The sequence below is a fragment of the Dichomitus squalens genome, assembly GCF_000275845.1.
Source record: "Dichomitus squalens LYAD-421 SS1 unplaced genomic scaffold DICSQscaffold_8, whole genome shotgun sequence".
In the NCBI taxonomy this organism is placed as follows: Eukaryota; Fungi; Basidiomycota; class Agaricomycetes; order Polyporales; family Polyporaceae; genus Dichomitus; species Dichomitus squalens.
The window spans coordinates 506,393-524,640 of NW_006766890.1; the positions used below are offsets into that span (position 1 = coordinate 506,393).

The 18,248-nt window shown below is 55.0% G+C and overlaps 8 protein-coding genes across 8 annotated transcripts; 3 read left to right on the plus strand and 5 right to left on the minus strand.

The window, feature by feature from the left end:
• Window positions 1-1,400: 1,400 nt before the first annotated feature.
• Window positions 1,401-4,497, minus strand: DICSQDRAFT_83714 (ribosome biogenesis protein ERB1). Its single transcript, XM_007364230.1, has 7 exons — window positions 4,078-4,497; window positions 3,855-4,003; window positions 2,928-3,803; window positions 2,621-2,868; window positions 2,406-2,533; window positions 2,107-2,294; window positions 1,401-1,830 (listed from the first exon to the last, which is right to left on the minus strand). The coding sequence occupies exons 1-7, from the start codon at window positions 4,387-4,389 to the stop codon at window positions 1,566-1,568; spliced, it is 2,166 nt and encodes a 721-aa protein (XP_007364292.1). The 5' UTR covers window positions 4,390-4,497; the 3' UTR covers window positions 1,401-1,565.
• A 226-nt stretch (window positions 4,498-4,723) lies between these two features.
• Window positions 4,724-6,561, plus strand: DICSQDRAFT_145931 (brg1-associated factor b; the record flags this gene model as incomplete). Its single annotated transcript, XM_007364231.1, has 9 exons — window positions 4,724-4,742; window positions 4,795-5,073; window positions 5,136-5,334; window positions 5,391-5,485; window positions 5,550-5,671; window positions 5,773-6,045; window positions 6,113-6,289; window positions 6,340-6,459; window positions 6,523-6,561. The coding sequence occupies 9 exons, from the start codon at window positions 4,724-4,726 to the stop codon at window positions 6,559-6,561; spliced, it is 1,323 nt and encodes a 440-aa protein (XP_007364293.1).
• A 926-nt stretch (window positions 6,562-7,487) lies between these two features.
• Window positions 7,488-8,927, minus strand: DICSQDRAFT_34899 (uncharacterized protein; the record flags this gene model as incomplete). Its single annotated transcript, XM_007364232.1, has 2 exons — window positions 7,488-8,453; window positions 8,520-8,927. Coding segments are annotated over 2 exons (1,374 nt in total), but the record flags the coding sequence as incomplete, so codon positions are not given.
• A 574-nt stretch (window positions 8,928-9,501) lies between these two features.
• On the minus strand, window positions 9,502-10,533 carry DICSQDRAFT_103339 (Sedlin). The gene is made up of 4 exons (XM_007364233.1): window positions 10,176-10,533; window positions 10,038-10,099; window positions 9,887-9,972; window positions 9,502-9,821 (listed from the first exon to the last, which is right to left on the minus strand). Exons 1-4 carry the CDS (start codon window positions 10,475-10,477, stop codon window positions 9,729-9,731), a joined length of 543 nt encoding a protein of 180 aa, XP_007364295.1. The 5' UTR covers window positions 10,478-10,533; the 3' UTR covers window positions 9,502-9,728.
• A 154-nt stretch (window positions 10,534-10,687) lies between these two features.
• On the plus strand, window positions 10,688-12,054 carry DICSQDRAFT_135207 (rhomboid-domain-containing protein). The gene is made up of 5 exons (XM_007364234.1): window positions 10,688-11,132; window positions 11,183-11,265; window positions 11,318-11,454; window positions 11,517-11,743; window positions 11,794-12,054. Exons 1-5 carry the CDS (start codon window positions 10,719-10,721, stop codon window positions 11,878-11,880), a joined length of 948 nt encoding a protein of 315 aa, XP_007364296.1. The 5' UTR covers window positions 10,688-10,718; the 3' UTR covers window positions 11,881-12,054.
• Window positions 12,055-12,086: 32 nt separating this feature from the next.
• DICSQDRAFT_83724 (Yip1-domain-containing protein) lies at window positions 12,087-13,362 on the minus strand (the record flags this gene model as incomplete). Its single annotated transcript, XM_007364235.1, has 7 exons — window positions 12,087-12,286; window positions 12,361-12,468; window positions 12,516-12,884; window positions 12,971-13,053; window positions 13,123-13,176; window positions 13,237-13,273; window positions 13,333-13,362. The coding sequence occupies 7 exons, from the start codon at window positions 13,360-13,362 to the stop codon at window positions 12,134-12,136; spliced, it is 834 nt and encodes a 277-aa protein (XP_007364297.1). The 3' UTR covers window positions 12,087-12,133.
• A 384-nt stretch (window positions 13,363-13,746) lies between these two features.
• Window positions 13,747-15,655, minus strand: DICSQDRAFT_154175 (P-loop containing nucleoside triphosphate hydrolase protein; the record flags this gene model as incomplete). Its single annotated transcript, XM_007364236.1, has 9 exons — window positions 13,747-13,971; window positions 14,028-14,222; window positions 14,274-14,398; window positions 14,457-14,547; window positions 14,603-14,673; window positions 14,723-14,868; window positions 14,929-15,040; window positions 15,090-15,527; window positions 15,577-15,655. 9 exons carry the CDS (start codon window positions 15,653-15,655, stop codon window positions 13,747-13,749), a joined length of 1,482 nt encoding a protein of 493 aa, XP_007364298.1.
• A 251-nt stretch (window positions 15,656-15,906) lies between these two features.
• DICSQDRAFT_179633 (uncharacterized protein) lies at window positions 15,907-16,742 on the plus strand. The gene is made up of 4 exons (XM_007364237.1): window positions 15,907-16,115; window positions 16,174-16,181; window positions 16,248-16,446; window positions 16,507-16,742. The coding sequence occupies exons 1-4, from the start codon at window positions 15,945-15,947 to the stop codon at window positions 16,564-16,566; spliced, it is 438 nt and encodes a 145-aa protein (XP_007364299.1). The 5' UTR covers window positions 15,907-15,944; the 3' UTR covers window positions 16,567-16,742.
• Window positions 16,743-18,248: the final 1,506 nt, after the last annotated feature.

Genomic DNA, 18,248 nt, shown 5'->3' on the forward strand with positions numbered 1-18,248 from the left:
CCACATCATGACCAGGCCGCCGCGGATGAGTGGGGGTGCACACCTAGTAGCGCAAAAGTATCAGGCGATGTGTATGCAAAGATGACTGCGACAACGACGCACTCAGCCGAATACACAGGGACGGTGGCACTCTTCGGACCAATCCCAAGGCCGAGCACAAAGCGGGCGACGAACAGGTGAGGCCACGAGTTGGTGACACCTTGCCAGATCATCAGGAAAACTCCCCGCGCGAATTCACAGAAAATTAGTGCTAATGTCAACTAATGACGCCCGTGACCATTGGTGGTCTTATATCTCGAGATTTGCGAGCTGGATAAGTTCCTTGAAGGTAATAATAGGCATACATACTTTACTGCAGGCCCAAAAATCAAGGACTGTATGCTCAGAACACGTACAAGGCAAGAGAGACCATCTCTGCGTCTTTCCAAGTCAATTGAAGCCTGCCCTAAATACGGGCGCTCACACCACAGCCGCATCCCATTGCGCGCTCGACGCTCCGTTGCCACGTCTCTCCTTCCGACATCAGTGTGCCCACCCAACCTTTCCTCCTTCTTTTCACCGCTACATACGGGAGTAGCCAGTTTGACTGGTGGGTGATCTAGTACTAGCGGACATGGTGGTATGAGAGTGATACTACAGAAGCTGGGGTCCAGGTGAGTTGTAAGATACCATGCTGCATAGCAACTCGAAGGTGCGTAATGTACTACATCCGAAGGTAAGTCGTCGTATGTGGCCTTGCCCAGCCCCACTTTGCATTTCGCGCCTCCAAGAAGTAAGTTGCGGTAGTATAAGCTCATCAAGAGAGGATCCGGCCCACGTTGTAGTGCTATGTGTAGTTGGATGAGGTCGGAGTAGCGTACCATGTTGGAACTTAGTATACAAGTTTATAGATTACTATGCAGTGTAATCATGCTAGTCGTTGTCGTACCCTTCAATATATTGAATCTATCGTACAAGCAACTAGAATCTGAAAATACCAAATGACAGCCTGAATGGCGAGCAAATAATGAATGACCGCCGCTACGGACCCTGCCTACTAAGGCAGCTAATGGCTGCTGGTTAGCAGGGGACTTATCTTTTTAGACTAATGGACTAATCCCGCTGGTGAGGGATAATTTAGCTCGCTTAACGCCAATTCGCAGGGGGAGTTTTTCCTGATGCCCCGTGTACTGGTGGCGAGTCCCAAGCACTCATCTCGACGTGAACGTGCCCCAAGGACATTTTGGTGATAGTTTGAGAAGGGTTATAGGTAACTCAGAGAACTCCGATAGCGTTTTGACCCCCAGGCGCGACGTGCACGGGGAGCACGACGACAAGCCTCTGGAGGCACGCTTGGACGTACCTGTAAGCGGAATTTCTCGGGAACATCCGCAAAGCACAAAGTTCGACGCGTAGTTGAGCCGATACACTGTGGCGCCATACACGGCTCGACCACGGCTTGACTATACCGGAAACTGACGTTCTGCGAAAGACATGACCCGCAACTAATGCAGCTTACACGCCTTCGCACAAATTACCCGCCCCCAACGCGGCGGCACGTAAGACCCGCCAAACTACCAATAGCATTAGCTACACCACACCGACACCTGCCCGTCCGCGCCCGCGCTGACGAGCCACGGCTGCCGGGGCACCCAGCGCACGGCGAACACGCCCAGGCCGTCCTTGACGTCGTGCCCCCGCAGGATCTTGAGCGGCACGATGAGCGGGTTCGTCATCAGGTCGTTGTACACGCGCGCATGGAACACCTGAATCGACCCGTCGTCCGACGACGACGCGAAGAGCGGGTACGTGGGGTGGAAGTGCACCGAGCGCAGCGCACGGGCGTGGTACCTGTCACGGCGGGAGTGCGGGTCAGCGCCGACGAACGAGAATAAAGATGACGTTAGCGGCGGGTGAACAAGCGGGCCGTAGAGCACCGGGAGGAACGTGCGGAGAGGTGCGATAAAAAATGAAAGCACGCGAGAGGAAGCCGGCGCAGGGCCAGAAGACACGAGCCGGATGCGATGACGTGAACGGACTAGCGGCGAATGGAGGGGTTTGGACAGGACAAGAAGCGGAGAAGATGATCGGAGGTAAAGAGCGTTGGCTAGGGAACGACACACGTACCGAAGGATCTTGTACGGCTTGTCGCTCAGCTCGAGGTCGAACCAGCACAACTTCTTGTCGTATCCCCCGACGATGAGGTGGTCGCCCGACGGGTGGACGTCCATGGACGAGATCCAGCGGATGCCAGGCATCAGCGTTTTCAGGAGCGTCTGCTCCGCGAGATTATACATCCGCACATAACGCTGCGTCTGATGGGCCAAAGCGTAGGTCAACGCAGGACGCGGGATATTCGGACCCGAGGAGAACAGATGAGTCAATCAGAACAAAGCCGTAGCGGTTGGATGATAGGAATTACGTACTGCGACGAAGAAGTGCGGTTTTGACGGGTGGAATAGAACGAGCTGGACGGCTCCTTTCACCTTCTTGAATGGCGCCTGCGAGTGGCGCCGGGATACTTGATGAATCCAGACGCCTGCCTGGCCTTCCGCTACAGAACACCAATGCGGATGGTTAATTTAACCCGTATCACGCATATTCCGCTTCTCATGAGAAGATCGAGAAAAACGACACGTACACACTGAAGCGAGATAGTCGCCTTTCCGGTGCCAGACAAGTTGCTTCGGCGGCTCTGGCGAAGAAGGGAGGTTGAGGGTGAGAACGGGGGCATCAGATGATGATTGCGCAGCGGGTACGGATGTCCATTTGACGGCTGAGGGAGCAGAGGGAGCTGGTGGGAGGTTGGCAGGGGCGAGAGCGTTCTGCGTGGCGGCCAGTATGGGGCCAGGGAGATTTGGCGGAATAATGAAATGTATGTGGTCCTCACTGGGACAGGATGGATATGTTGAGCACCACGACTCAAGGAAAAGGCAACGAAGACCTACATCGCGACGGCGAAAAAGCTGACGTCTGTTCGTGGACACCACTCGACGGCCCCGACCTTGCTCTTGAACGTCCACCTCTTCACCTCCTTCCCGACGATGACCTCCCATAACCTCACCACTCCACCTTCATCGCCGGTTACGACCCAACCACCGTCCGAGCTCACGCTGAGCGTACGAACTCGCTTCTCCTCATGCGGGACCTGTAGGCTCCGGTAAACCGGGAAGGGCCGCAAGCTGCTCGGGCTCGGCAGCTTCGGAATCAAGCTCTCCGGATTAATCTGCAGCTTCACTCTCTGCACGCGAGGCGCAAGGTACAGATCGAGCTGACGGCTGAACCGCTCCTTGATAAATTGGTCGTACGCGGGCACCAAACGCAGCGCGCTGTATTTTTGAGGCAAGAAGTCGCGTTCGCGGTCCTCCGGGTCCGTCTCCTCCCACTTCTTGCGCTCCTCCTCTGTAGGGAGGTACTCCTCCGGCGGATTGTACGATTCTGAGTGTCCGGGCAAGCGAGGCTTCGGAGCGGGAAGAGGGGCGGGGGCGTTGGAGGGCTCATCGTTCCAGATAGCGTAGAATTGGGGTGCTGCGGACGCGGTTTTGGGTTTGTTGGGGAGGATACGACCTTGACGGATGGCGCGGACGATCTTCATGACCTTCTGCTTCTCCCATTTACTCGGGATCCATCTTCGCTTGGGCTCCGGAGCAGCAGATATGGGCATAACCTCCTCTTTGCCCTTCCCAGTGAACCATTCCACCATAGGCTCGTATGGATCGTAGTTGGCGTCGGGATTTTCGTTCTCTTGTAACCGTCGGATTATGTCCAGCTCTTCTGGTGTGAGAGGCTTGTCCATTTGAAGATTCTTGTCAAACGCGGAGGTCCTGCAGGATGTTCAGGACACGTCCATTTGTTGTGTAGCCATGTACACTCACCAAGACTCCGGGTCCTCCACAGTCTTCAAGAACTTATCTAGCTCGTCTCCTCGAGCCGGGCGGAGGACCTTCTTGCCGTTAATATCGTAACCCACATGCGGCAGATCGTCGTACCAATGCATTGGTATATTACCGACACGATTAGGAGTCTGGCATGCGCAGGAGTGTGTTCAGTAAACTTGACATGAGTGCAGTGATCGGAAGGTAGGGAAAGCGGTCGCACTTCTTCTGTCGAAGAGTCCGAATCGTAGTCAGGCTCAATCTCCGGATACACACGCTTCGGTTGACCAGTGATATCCGAGATGATTGTTTTCGCCTGAGGAAAGATATGGTGGTCCTCCTCGTCCGAGAGGTCTCCGTATTCTTCGTCCCCTTCCTCGTCTTGTTCATCCCCTTCCTCTTCGTCCTCCGAACTCGCGCCATTTGCGGCGTACTCCTCGTCGTCTGTGTCACTGCTCGTGTCAATTTCCGGGAATTCTTCAACTTCTCCATCGGAGTCTTCGTCCACTTCCTCGCCCTCGTCTTCGCTACCCATCTCAAGCCCGACCTCTTGAGGGAACGCGGACGGTGGAGAAGCTGGTATCCCTTCCTGGGGCCCAGCTTTCCGCTTCTTTGAGTACTTCTTCACCTCCACAGCAGCAACCATAGTCGAGAGACTGAGCACAAGATAAGCCTAGCAATAATGAACCTAGAGGGGAAAGAGAGCGTGCTCGGCGAAACAACGGGCGGCTACGAAATTTCCTGTATTGCACGCACCTGAGCGAGGGCGCGAGATGGGATCGGGCGCGTCCTTGGGTTGCGATCGCGTCTACGGACTCGTTTGTCTGCTCCTCCTTTACGCGTCCTCTGTTCTTCCAATTGTTCACAAAATGGTCAATTATGGCGGTGGTGAGAATATCCTAGTGCGACGCGTTTGAGCTCCTTCTCATGGCTGCTCTAGATGAAGTCTCCGCGTTAGTCCTCGACTTTGGTACATCCTCCCTCCGGGCTGGGTATGCGGGCGACGATACCCCCAAGGCCATCATACCGACTTCCTTTGGCTTCATTGAAGAGCCCGCAGAGGTGAATGGGGGAGATGTAACGATGGGAGAGGCCGGCGCAACGGAGGGTGAGCAACCGCAAGCAAGCAAACCCAAGGTCAAGCTATATATTGGGCAGAACGGACCTTCTCTATGGCGGAGCGGGATGCAGATAGGGAACCCTATGCAAGATAGCCTCAGTACGTTAGATTAGCTCTTATCCTTATGTGCCACGCTCAGAGCTGTCGCGCACGCGATGCAGTCCAGAACTTCGACGCTATTCCGCCACTCATCAGCCACGCCCTCTCCGAAGTCATGCGTTGCAACGCTTCAGAGCACCCGGTCCTCGTCACTGAAGCTGCCTGGAATTCACCCGCAAACCGGGAGCGTATGGCGGAGATTATGTTTGAGGAGTTCCAAGTACCTGCGTTCTACATTGCGAACACGGGCGTGCTCAACGCGTCAGCACCTCTTCCTAATCTTGCACCTCGCAAAGTTGACCCTGTCTCTGTTTTAGTTTTGCCGCTGGAAAGGGCTCAGCACTCGTAATTGACGTCGGGCACTCAACAGCGAGCGTTGTTCCCGTAGTCGACGGGTTCGTCCTGAGGAAAGGTCAGCGCCCCTCGCTTTAGCAGCCAACTACGCCCAGCATATCTGAGGAATAGTTTGTGGCCAGGTCTCATGCACTGCGCTCTGCCACAGCTCGTGCATGCGCACGCGAAGCACCTGCTTACGAGTCCCACACCGACGCGACAAGGCATTCAGCTCATCCCGCACCAACTCATCGCCAGCCGCACAGTGCGTTTGCTGTTTCCCTCGTCGCATCACTGATGCCTCCCAGCTTACTCGCCTGGCTACTCTCTACCCTTCTCTCCCGTTTCTCGCGTTCGCGCATGAAGCCAGTAGATGCCGGTGTCCCGCCCAGATTCACGCTTCGTGAGGACAGGCGAGCAGGCACGACCGACAGCTGGCGCGCCTGGGCCGAGAACCGCGAGGTTGAGGAGTGGATTCAGAGCATCGGCGGCGTCCTCCCGCAAGGCTGGAATGACTCCGCAGCGACTAGCCAGGGTTCGCGCCACTACGAGTTCCCGACCGGGTACAACAACTACTTCACGGGCGTCGAGCGCTACGCCGTTGGCGAGCAGTACTTCGCGCATTCTGCGCAGCTCATGGTTGGTGTCTACCAGTGTATCTCTTCTAAGCATCGCTATGTCGAGGCTGATTGCGGCTCCGCCTCAGGCGTCGAACCCGAACCTCCCTAAGACAATCCCCTCGTTGGTCACGAGCTCGATTGGCCAGTGCGACCTCGACCTACGTCAAGTCCTTTTGGGTAACGTCGTGCTAACTGGAGGCGGGAGCCTCTTCGCTGGCTTCGCGGACCGCCTTGCGAACGATATGGGGAGGGCCTTCCAACACGTGGGTGCCGTGTTTGGCTTGCTTTCCGCAACTCACTGTACCATCCTTAGGTCAAAATTCATGCGCCTGGCAACCCTACCGAGCGACGGTACGGTGGCTGGCTCGGGGGAAGCATCCTGGCCAGTCTGGGCACATTCCACCAGCTGTGGATTAGCAAGGAGGAGTGGCAGGTAAGGCACATACACGAGTAGAATACTATACCCAAGCTTAACTAATACTCCACGTCTCATCAGGAGCACGGAAGGGCGATCGTTGGCCAGCGGTGTAAGTAGAAATGCAGCCTCGAAGGTGAGGACGGAGACTGTAGCTTCCGTGCAATTACTCGCTATCTCTTGTTGTGACGTTTGTATTTGTCGTTGGCACTATATGGGCCGTCTAACCATGCGTTACAGAGGCAGAAGGATGCATTATCGTATTCGACTGGATGTACAGAGGGAACAAACGCAACGTGAACGAGCTGCTGCTGAGCAAGTACGTACGTAGCAGGTACTGTATACAAGTGCATATGCACCACGCGAAAAGTGTCCTCACGACGCTTGCGTGACGCCTCTCGCGCACACACGTCCTTGGCGTCGCGAAAAACGCACCCCGCGTAGATGACAGTCAGTGCAGTAACTGTGTACCGTTCGCGACCCGGGGAAGCGCTGCTTCCCTGCGCCGTCCCATTACACCACTGCGCTGTCGAACCTGATGCATGCGACCGCAGTCGCTGCCCATAACACACTACTCGAACTTGAACCTAGGAAGAAGCGACGGAACCCTACGCGTATTTAGAGGATATCCCAGAGCCGTCCGTCGTACCGCCCATCCCGTCGTCAACCGCCGACACAGCCGGACCCTTGACAACGACGGGGAGGGGGGGACGGCACGCGGCAGGGGATGAGGTAGGGGTGATGAGTAGGGGGTTTGAATGGGAACCAGGACCAATCAGGGGGGTAATCGGAAGGAAAGGAAAGAATGGGCACAGGCCAATCTGCATACGGGACAGTCCGGTTTGGGGGCACGCTTTTTAAATATGCTGGCAAGGCGAAAGGAAGGTGAAGGGGTGAGAGACATCGTCCAGGCAGATATATCGTACAACTCCGCCGTCAAGAGTCAGGAACAGTCCGTTGAGCTGGTGTCATCCGAGGAGGCGGGTATGCAGGGCAGGGCGCGGGTAGGACAGCGTGTCGAAGCGAAAAGTCTAGTAGGCCTCGACGACAACCACCTGGCGCTCGCGGGCATGCTCCAGGAGGGAGTCGACGGCCTTGCGCCTGCTACGAGTGGCGAAGTTCTTCGGGACAAGCTCCTCGTTGTTGGAAGGAGGACCACGGGGCTGGCGCACAGGGGTGCTGATCAGACGCTGAACGACCATCTGCGAGTCCTGGGGAACAACGACATTGATGCCGGGCACGGGCCGTCCAAGCCCGAGACCCTCGTAGAGCTTCTTAGAAGCCTCCTCGCGGGGAGACAGAGGAGGAACATCTACAGAGGAGGCTGACTGAGGGGTGCTCGGGGACGAGTTGGACTTCGACGATGTAGAGCTGTCATCAGCCTCAGGGCCATCAGTATCAATGGCGACAGCGGCGACACCAGAATTCGACGTCTCGGGTGTAAAGCGTAAGGGGGTCGGCCGCGCCTTGCCGATCGTAAGCCCAGGTGGAGGGGAGACACGCTCGCCAGGGGGAGGAGTGACCTTGACAGTAGGAGACGAAACAGTGCGGTTGGCGCTCAAGACCGAGTTGTTGCCAGGAGCACGACGCCATGAGACGGCGGCATCCGACTTCGACTGCACGGTGGGCGTGGCCGGCGCACCGAGAGAGGTCCCTCCGCTGATGACCGTAGTATAGCTAGGAGTTGCAGGGGGACGAGCGCCTACAGAGGAAAAGTCGTCTTCCTCGTCGTACTTGCCAGAACCGATGCGGCTGCCAAACCTGCCGTTGAGGGCGGCGGTCATGGGGACCTGATCGTCGGAAACGCCCAGTTTGGAACGGAGCTGATCCGCCTGGTTGGCCCGACGCATCTGCGCGTTCATGGTCACGGAGCGCATATCAAACGTGGTGTTCATCGGGCCAGCAGTGGAGGGTATGACATTGGATGCTGCGCGGCGGTTACCCTGTTGAGCCTGACGCTGACGCTGCTGCGCGGCCTGTGCCGCGAGGAGCTCAGCCTGGTACTGCTGGGCCTGAAGAGCCTTTACCAGGTAATCAGGATACTGAGTAGCTGCGAATGCACTGGAATCGAACCATACCTGCATACGGGCCAACTCCATCTGCATCAACTGAAGCTGAACCTGCTGGAGCTGATTCTGGTTCATGGCATAGTTATAGCCCATGCCATTCATGTTCATGACATGCTGCTGTTGCTGCTGGAAGCGATTCGGGATGCCATCGACAGCAGCAGTAACGGGCGCTTGACGAAGGCGGTTGTTCTGGATGTACAGGTTCTGGGACATCATGTCAGAGAGTTCATCTTCTTCCTCTGGTGGGTAGAAGTTGTCCTCCTGGTTCGGAGTGATGATACGGGGTATGTTGAAGGTGCCGGCAGGCGCTGCCGTATGCGGCACATTAGGCATAGAACCCGAGGCAGAGCGAACGCCTCCGGTACGGAGACCGGCAAGAAGAGACGCGCGAGGGTTGGGAGCAGGAGTGGCGGCCATATCGTGATAAATGATCGGGGATATACGAAAAGCTTGTGGTTCCGGTCTCAAGGTTGGTTCGAGCGTGGGGTACGGGAAACAAACGAGGGAGAAATACAGCTGTGAGAGCACGCGAGTACGGCAACCTGTCAAGACGGATTGTCGGGTAACATACGCTTGATTGTCTTACCTGAGGGGTAAGAGGAGATTCCTTGTGGAGGCAAGCAGTAGGATGGGCACGTCTATCTCTCCCTAGCACTTCGCGGTGGGTAGGTGGCAAGTTTTGCAGAGTTGCTGCGCGGTTTCCGAGAAGAAAAGGCCTTGCGAGGCGATTAGAGTGGTTTGGCCGAGGAAAAGACTTGGCGCGTATGTAAAGAGGTAGAGATATATAGGGTAGAAAGTGAAGACAGACGGAGAGACAGACAACAGAGAAAAGGAGGAACCACCGAAGAGGTCAGAGAGAGAGAGGACAAATATCAGAGGCCCAGTCAGCGACTCACCACTATCGCCATCTAGCCCCGGCCGGACCCCGGCCACCTGTCAGCCTCCCCATCACCGGGCCAGCCCCTTTCCCGCCTCCGACTTATCCCTGTCTCGCCTGTGCAATGGCCATTATCCATTCGCATTAAGTACATCCTACAATACCGGTACACTCATATGTCGTGCTCTGTTTGGCATGAGGGGAATTGAAATGTGATGCTCCCTACAGGCCCCAGCTGTCGGCGTCTTGTCTCTTTGGTCCTGGCAAGGACAATAGAGCAGCTGACGTTGGCCCCGCCTCTCCACACGCTTTTGTCTCGTCAGCCACACGCTTGCTGCACGCTACAAGTGTTTCTTCGCACTAGCTCGAACCCGAGCGTCGAATACGGCACTCCGGATAGGAGTGTGTGCCGTGTGGAACGGATTGAGCATCGTCTGACGTTTGGATGTTGATTGGTCTCGGCCTCCGGACACCCCTGTGAGGAGGCGGTACCACTCACCTTGACGTACAGCTCCCAGACATCAGTGAAGAACGCCTTGATCCCGTCGTCGTTACGGGACTCGTGTAGCAGCACGAATTTCATGTCTACCGGAACAGATGCTGTCAATTGCCGAGTGCCCCATAAGCAAGCCCAGTTGCGAGATGCGTACTGCCGGGCGTCACGAACGCTGAGACCGTCCACTCATTGAACTTGTCTACGGATTTCAAGTACCTGCTCGTCGCACACATATATTGCAGTAGCAGACATGTGAAGGCTGTGTCGGTGGAGATGTAAGGGGAACACGAACATTACACTGTCCTTGCGCATAACCTCCTCAATAGCGTCCAAACTCGCGTTCGCTATCATCTGTATGACATGCCTGTCCTGCCCACCGCCTATCTTCACTGTCCCGCCCTGTCCATGGTGTGCTTGTGTTGCCACAGTCGCGCCAGACAAAGCACTCAGTGTCCCAGCGAAGGCAGAAGTGGACCAGCTGGGAAGGTTGGAGGCCAAGGGAGATGTTGTTGTTTGCGACGGCTTAGAAGAGTAATGTGTCAAGCTGTAGAGTGGGGTGTCTGAAGGCGACAACAAGAACAGATGATGAGACATGGCTTTGATGTCAGTAGGGTCAAACGGGCGAGTCTGGGTCGGGATATACACAGCTGCGGGCGGTCGATGGAGAGCGAGCCCACGACTATCGCATAACGCATTGGAGTTAGAGCTCTTGCCAAACAGGGACAAGCATCTCGGATGCCGAGAGGCCGCGCCGACTCAGTTGCGGACACTAGTTGTTACTTACATCTTCTGCTCAGGCTTGTCCTGTGCGGCCTTCTCAACTTTGCAACCTGCCATGAAGAGGTCTCTGCTATCAATTTCTCCCCTTTTATCCTCTGCTAGATTGTGTTCAGGGCCTCTCCAGCATGGCACTTGGCTAGGGCCAAGGATATGCACGTCTGTGCGGCATTCAACGCTCAGCACGGGCGCTCTTCGACAACCTCTGACCCTCCTTCGGACTCCACCATCCGTCTCCCAGGGATACTCCGTTCTGAGATTTGTGGCTGGAACACTTTTACGTGCAACGCATAGAAGTGGATTGAACAGAAGCTCAAGGGGAGGTTCCGGAGGGTATGGCGGCGGTCCAAACGGCCCATGGCAACGATTCCGCGACCGTCTCAACGCAATCCCGGGGAATGTCCTCTTCTGGGGTATCATTGGGCTCAACGGTGTCGTCTTCGTCTCATGGCAATGGGCATGGGCAAAATACGTGGGTGCTCATACGTTTTGTGCACTGAGCATTGTCCGACGATCTCACAGAAAAGTATGGGAGACGCTTCCTCGTACATTTGGATGAGAAACCACTTCATTGCTAGCGCGGACAACATCAAAGCGGGAAGATGGTAACGCGCATCTCTATCTCCTTGAGAGCTCGAGCTCAGCTGCATTTTGTAGGTATACGCTTCTAACAGCGTGCTTCTCTCATGCAGACACTAGCCATATATTATTCAACGGGTTCACGTTCTACTTCGTGGCCCCGCTGGTGATCTCCATCCTCGGAAATGCCGGCTTCCTTAGCCTGTACCTCGGAGGTATGCTTCTTGACCGTATTATCGCACCCACTTAGCCACTGACTCGTTTGCTACCGCGACAGGTGGCATCGTGTCCAGTTTGGCCGGAATTGCTTGGCGTAACTACAAGCAAGGCAATCAGCCATCAGGCTCATATGGAGCTAGCGGTGCGATCTACTCCGTCATCTCGTTCTTTGCTTGCGTCGCGCCCACCGCCACTTTCTACCTGTTCGGCGTCCTCCCACTTCCGGCATGGGGTGTCGTGACGGGTATTTTCCTCTGGGACGGTTACAGCGCCATGAATGAACACGTGAGTGCTTAGTGGCTTTGCTGCTCTGCTAGATATTGACTTGTACACAGCGCCTTGGCACCGACACCGCGGGTCACATCGGCGGACTTCTTGCGGGTATAGGCTACTTCATTGCAAAACGCTTCAGGGTATTCTGAAAACCGATACTAGCTCTTTGCTTCCGCGAGGACAGTCATTCTCCGTATGTACCACCAGATATAATAGCGCACACCCCTCACTACAGCAATTGCACGTACACCATCACTCTTTGCTCATTGTAACGTATCCTGTTCAAGTCTTACCTGATATACGAGCTTCGCCCACAAAATGCCACATGCCACATGCCACAGAAACGGTGTCACAGAAGAATAGGATAAGATCGCTTCTCAAAGCATGATAAATTACGGCTACTCAAAGGGCAGTCTCAATGGGTTGGGCAGGGTCTTTCGGACCAACTTCGCCAAGAGGGTAGTAGCCGAAGAATAGGATCTGGAAGCAAAACGCGACGGCCACATGCAAGGCAGCGAGGAGAATGATCACGAGTCGCACGGGCTTTGCGTCGGCCTGCAAAATTTCACAGTCGGCAGGATGTCAACAACAGTCCCGACACTCCCGGAGATGCACGAAGGGTGACGTACCGTAGCGAGCACAGGGTAGACATTCGCAACTAGGAACCACCCAGACACAACGAACGCAATTCCCGTCAGGACCCATCGCGCGATTGGGAACGGATTGATATTCAGGAGCTGAGGCAGAGTCAGACGGTGGCCCATGCTCTCGGCAAGAGACGTACCGCAACGGGAATCCACACAAACTGACCGTACCCCCACACCGAAACAGCCTCGATGACGCTCCACTCTCCGACGCCGAGGTATCTTAGGGCGAGCCACAACAACACGGGAACCCCGATACCATACGAGTACACCAGCCCGACGGCAGTTGAGAGTAAGCCGAAGTCGTACTCAAGGATGGCGCCGGAGGTGTTGCCGGGATCTGATAGCCACGCCGATATCGAGGAGGCAAGGGAGGAGGATAGGAACAGGCAGAAGATGAGGGTGGTAAGTGTCCAGAAGGGACCGTAGAGGTCCGCGCTAGGTGTTAGGTGGGCAGAGAGGTAGTTTGGAGAATGCGGGAGGAGAGTAGTATAGCACCGTTTCAGAACCTAGTTCATAGGGACAGTTGAGAAAGAGGCGGCGTGTCGAATGAATGAGCCGAGGAAGACATGAGATGGGGTCAATGAACACTCACCAACTTAGTGTCGACGTCGAAGTAGGGTTGATAGTACTCAAGCTGCCAGAAGCCAGAGCTTTTTGGCCGGTCAGAGAAGTATCCTTGTTACCCAGAGCAGGCGAAAATATCAGTGAAGAATCGTACGCAAGAATAAAACGATTATCACGTACCTCGACCTGTGTTACTCTCCTGGTTCGCTGCTCGCGCGTCCGTGCTCAAGAACGCTGCTCATCCAAATTTGACTTAGCCTCGCAGATACCAATGTGCAGGTGCAGCGATCGTACACTGGAATTGAAGTCTCTCCGGGCCCTCCTCCATCCGCTAGTGGACGGAACTGACGTCAGTTCGAAGGAACTGCAGACTGGCCTGGAATGACTCACCTCATCAGCTTCAATTTGCACGTACGCCATGGGGGTTCAACCGTGCAGCCTTGTGTATCTCAAGAGATGTATTGGAAAAGCAGTATGGTCGGTGCGAGGCGTATAGAGTGTACCGCGGTTGCTACTGCGTCAGACAAGCGCCTGCCATGACACGTTCGCCCAACATGGAAGGCGGCTACGAGCGGCAAGCCGCAAAACTTGTCACTGGACCGATTCGCTGGCACGAGCCGAACCCCAGCCTAAACAGTGCCTCATGAGCATATTGATAACAATCGGATGCACATTGCGGCGGATACTATAGGCTACATGGTTCTAAAGTTGTAGTTTTCAGCGCCTGAGCGCAAATTATGTCCTAGAGGTAACATACAGTCTCTACGACCACAAAAACCATCATCAGCAAACGCGACCAGGAGTTCACTTCTGAAATCTGCTGCGCTCAGTCGCTTGGGCTTGTACTACGCGTTCCATGGCATCAAGCCACGTCTCTACCGCTGTACCTCCTCCAGAGGCTGGATGATGCTTTGAAATGCCATTTGGTCGAGAGCTCTGGTGGGCAGGAAGTGTGGGAAGGGTGCCAATATATCGTGCATGGGCTAACACCGGTAAACGTCGCAATGAACGACCGGACATCTCTTGGTCCTGCGGAAGGAAGTTCAGTCGGGCAGCACTTCAGGGAGAGCGCCACCGAAACATACTCTGCAACTTTGCGCTAGTCTGAGCAGGCGGATTGCGAGCAAACGTGACCGTTCCCGTAGATCATGCGCTATCGAGCTCGCCGTACCCTCCGCACCGCGGGTATCTGTTGCCGCCAATGGTTGCGCGGTCAGACTCAAATTGGAGAAGTCGGCCGTTCGCTCATAGATCTGAGCCTGTGCTAGCCCCGGGACGTCCTATCTTCCTAGTCAGTGGGAGGGACTGCTAGAGTGAGCGACGACACTCACCACTTCTGCGACGATGCCCTTCTTGACCAGTTCAAGCAGGCAGCCACGAAGAATCTCGTATATCGCCTCCCTCGGAGGGAGATCGACATACTGCACGATATCTGCGCGATCGACGAATGCAGAGTCTGCCATGTTCATATGCTATAAGCGGCTTGTTATGGCTATAATCGGACAGCACCATACCAATCGCAGTTGCAAGGTTACTTGTCGACATGACGAGACAGTTCTTTTTGTGCTTGAGCTTGTCTAGTTGCGTCAAGAGCGCATTCACCACCTGCATGTACAATGATAAACCGAAAATCTGCGAACCAGCCTGTTGGACGACTCACCCTGAGTGCATCTGACGGCTCTGTCCCCGCCATAGCTCCAGCTCGTGCCGCCGTGAGCGACTCAACCTCATCTGGAAAGTCATGAGCATTGTAACACCGCGATAAGGTCGAAAGACACACCAATCAGGACAATGACGAAAGACTCCTCATCCTCCACCATCTCCATGATGCTGCTGAAGAGCTTCTGGACAAGCTTACCAGACTCCGAGAACCACCGAGAGAATAATGAATGAGAGTTGATCTCAAGGAGCCGCGCATGTGAATAGCTTTGTTTCGGACGCCGTGTCAACACAGTCTACATCTAAGTGCTGACACAATGCACTCACCGATGCGACAAGCGAATTGACAACTTTTGGGCCAAGGCTCGACACAACGAAGTCTTTCCCGTGCCGGGTGGGCCGTGAAGCAGAACGACACGGTTCCATGATACAACGTTGACTTTAAAATGTAAGGCGATGACTCTACACATTCACGGAAATCAACTCACAATCGACATCGGCGTCGCTGAACACGACTGTGGCGTAGATGTAGTCTAGTAACTTGGACTTGATGTCGTCGGAATAGATCAAGCTCTCCCACAAGCCCTCCCATGATGAGCTTGGAAGCTCGCAAGAAGTCGCCGCCATGATTTGGTCGTCGTCACCTCGGCCGCTGCCGCTGGTGAGCTCTTCGAATGCATCTGTGTCAGTTGGCTGGTAGACGTGTATTTGTAGTGTCGTTTGTTCGATGGGTAGCGAGGATGTTGGGCAAGGACATTCAGAAGCAGCTATCCGCTGGATAGAGGAGGCCAGCAGTGGTACGTCTTCCCAGCCTTCGATCACAGAAGGCAAGTAGATGTCGGATAAGGAAGTAGTAAGGTATGAGTGGACAGCATTTCGAATAGTGTCAAAGCGGGAAGTCGCGTTAGGGGCAACGCGAACTTCGACTGAAGTGCAATAAGTATGATAGCAATTGTATCGCCATGAATCACTCACTGTGCACTGGCCATACCGTACTCCGTCGCTGGACATTGGCCGGTGAACCCGCTCCCACGGGAAAATCTTCTGTTTGCATTGCGTCGGAAATATGTGGACCGCAACCCAGATATATGCGCGTCCCCGGAAATAACTAAGGCCAATAGGTTGAGAGGACTACGTAGCTAGTGAGTGGAGGTTTGGGTGATGGTGGGAGGAGAGTAAGACGCGTGTGGCCACGACCACAACGCGTGCCACTTTGACGCGTCTGGACACGTGACCGTCCTAGATATGATGACAAGCGTTCCCGGTCTCTGCTCTCTCTGTTCATCCTCGTCCACAAAGGTCGCTATTCTGCTTGATATTTGCATCTCCACTTGCCTGTCAATATGGCTGAGGCAGAAGTCTGTGTAGATTGTCCACCCGACAACCAACAAACCGCTGCCCCTATGCTAGTTCCTGAGCCGACTACAGTCGCGCATAACCCTCTCGATCCATCCACTTTCGTTCCTCCCTCGTCTCCGATATCACCTAGCGTCACCATTGAGTTCTGCGATAGGGTATTTACGCTCACTGCCAAGTAGTCGTAATTGACATGACCCTAACAAACCTTCCTAGTGCCGGTGGTACGTTTAAGCGGACCCTGCCGAGCCCGTCTGTACGTATTGACTACTCACGGCCTTACTTGACAGGCTGCATCGAGCAACATGGGTATCAACGGAACTTTTCCTCACGTTCCCCACTCCCGCGCTGAGGGTTATCACTATCATGCCTCTCAATTCAGAGGAGACAGCTGGACGATTCCGTGTATGGCTCTTCCTTGACGGCAAGCCCCCTGTTCTGGTGTGGGACAGGAAAGTGGAAGGCGGGTTTCCGGAACTCAAAGTTCTCGTGAGCTCCGCTTTCTCTTGCACAGTCGCCGTCTGCAGGTCTGATTGGCTTTCCTTCCAGAAGCAGCGCATACGAGATCACATACAGCCTGGCAAGTCGCTAGGCCACTCCGATAAGTGAAGCGAACGCCTCCCTGCCCCGTCACATCTTCGTTGGTGGTCAAGCACGGCTCTGTGTACAAGCTGGTGGATCAGAAAGTCTATGTATTGATCGACTCACGCACTATCTGTATGTATCATCGGCTCTATCGCATCCATCCGAGATGTGAGAACGTAACGATTGCTCGGATGCCGATTTATCTCCTCAGCTATACACACTGCGATGTATCGCAGTGTCTGTCTGCTCGAGGGTATGGGTGGCGGCCTGCTGCAATGTCGCCGTGATCACATTTCTAATCTGTTCCGGCTCCTCAGCAAATCTCAGCCGGATCCATATTTCTCTACTTTGTCCAATTTCATGCCCGTTCTGGTGAACGTGTTCTTATGATCTGCCGCTGAACTGGATGCTCGACGGGCCCCGTATGACATATTGTCAGGCGGACTTCTCTTCATCCTCAAATAGCTACTTCCACGACCTGCTCATCTGGCAGGTGGACCAGCGACATTGTCCGATGTGTACGTACGTATTCCCTGTTGATGTACTCCAGCTCTCATCATGCATTGTTCCTTTCAGAATCGTGAACGGCAGCGCGGACAGCCTGGCATCCTCTGTAGGCCAAGTTGGGACCCCAGACCCCCCACCACCAACCATCCGTTCCACAATACCAATACGTCACTCGTCACCCGGCTATCTCCACCACACCTTCGGGTCCAATGTTCCCTAATACACCCGTACGCCGTGCTATCAGCGCAGCTTGCTGACCCTTCCGGTCATATCGTCTTCCAGGCTGTCATTCTGTCCTCGCCTCGCCCAACCAGTCAGATCGCGGACTGCGTCATTCGGCCTCAAGGCTAGCACCCTCCCACAGAACCACAAGACCTCCTCGGACACTCTTTTACGTCTTAAGGCGGAATTCGAACCTTGCGCGCCAGTCCCACTCACGACCCCTGCAGAGACCCCGAAGTCCGCCCGCCGAATCCCCGCAGGGCGACTCTCCCGCCTAAACCTACCGTAAGCACGGGGACGCCGTCCTCTTCTAGGTCGCAAGTTTCCTGATTTCGTTCATACGGAGCTCAATTCAAGAGAGACGGTTTCGTTACGCTGTTGATACCACGTTTTGCAATCATGCGGAGCAGCAGACTCATGTGGCTGCGGAATATAGCTAAAGCCGCCGAGTGGACCTTGACAGCGACGAGCATGTGTGTCAAACATCAATGGACTTCCGTGCTGGCCCATTTATCCTCGACATGGCCGCTGCCCCGAGCAGCTCACGCGCGAGGTCCAGTGGCGCCTGCCAGGGCACTGCAGACCATGTGGGCCGCGGATACATACTGCACAGTGTCGCTCGTCAAAGCACGCATTCAGAGTGGTCGATATGTGCGTCGTGCGTCTTTCCATCTTCTAGCTTCTGCTGGTGGACTTGATAGGCTTTCGTGCTCCACCGATCGCCCTCTCAGCAGACTCCCCTGAAATTCCCCGTCATATATATAGCCCAAGGATGCGTCAGGTATGCGCAGCAATCAATGTTCGAGTGGGCGCGGCTTGCCATGTCGAGCCGGTATCCTTGTTGAGATAACAAACGCATCAGAAGATCCAAAATCCTAACCACCGCCCAGCATCGCGGCACAGCCTTACGGTCTGACTCGGATGGCTCCAGCGCAACAGTGCCGACACTGAGGCGCAGAGATCGAAGGCTAGCTCAG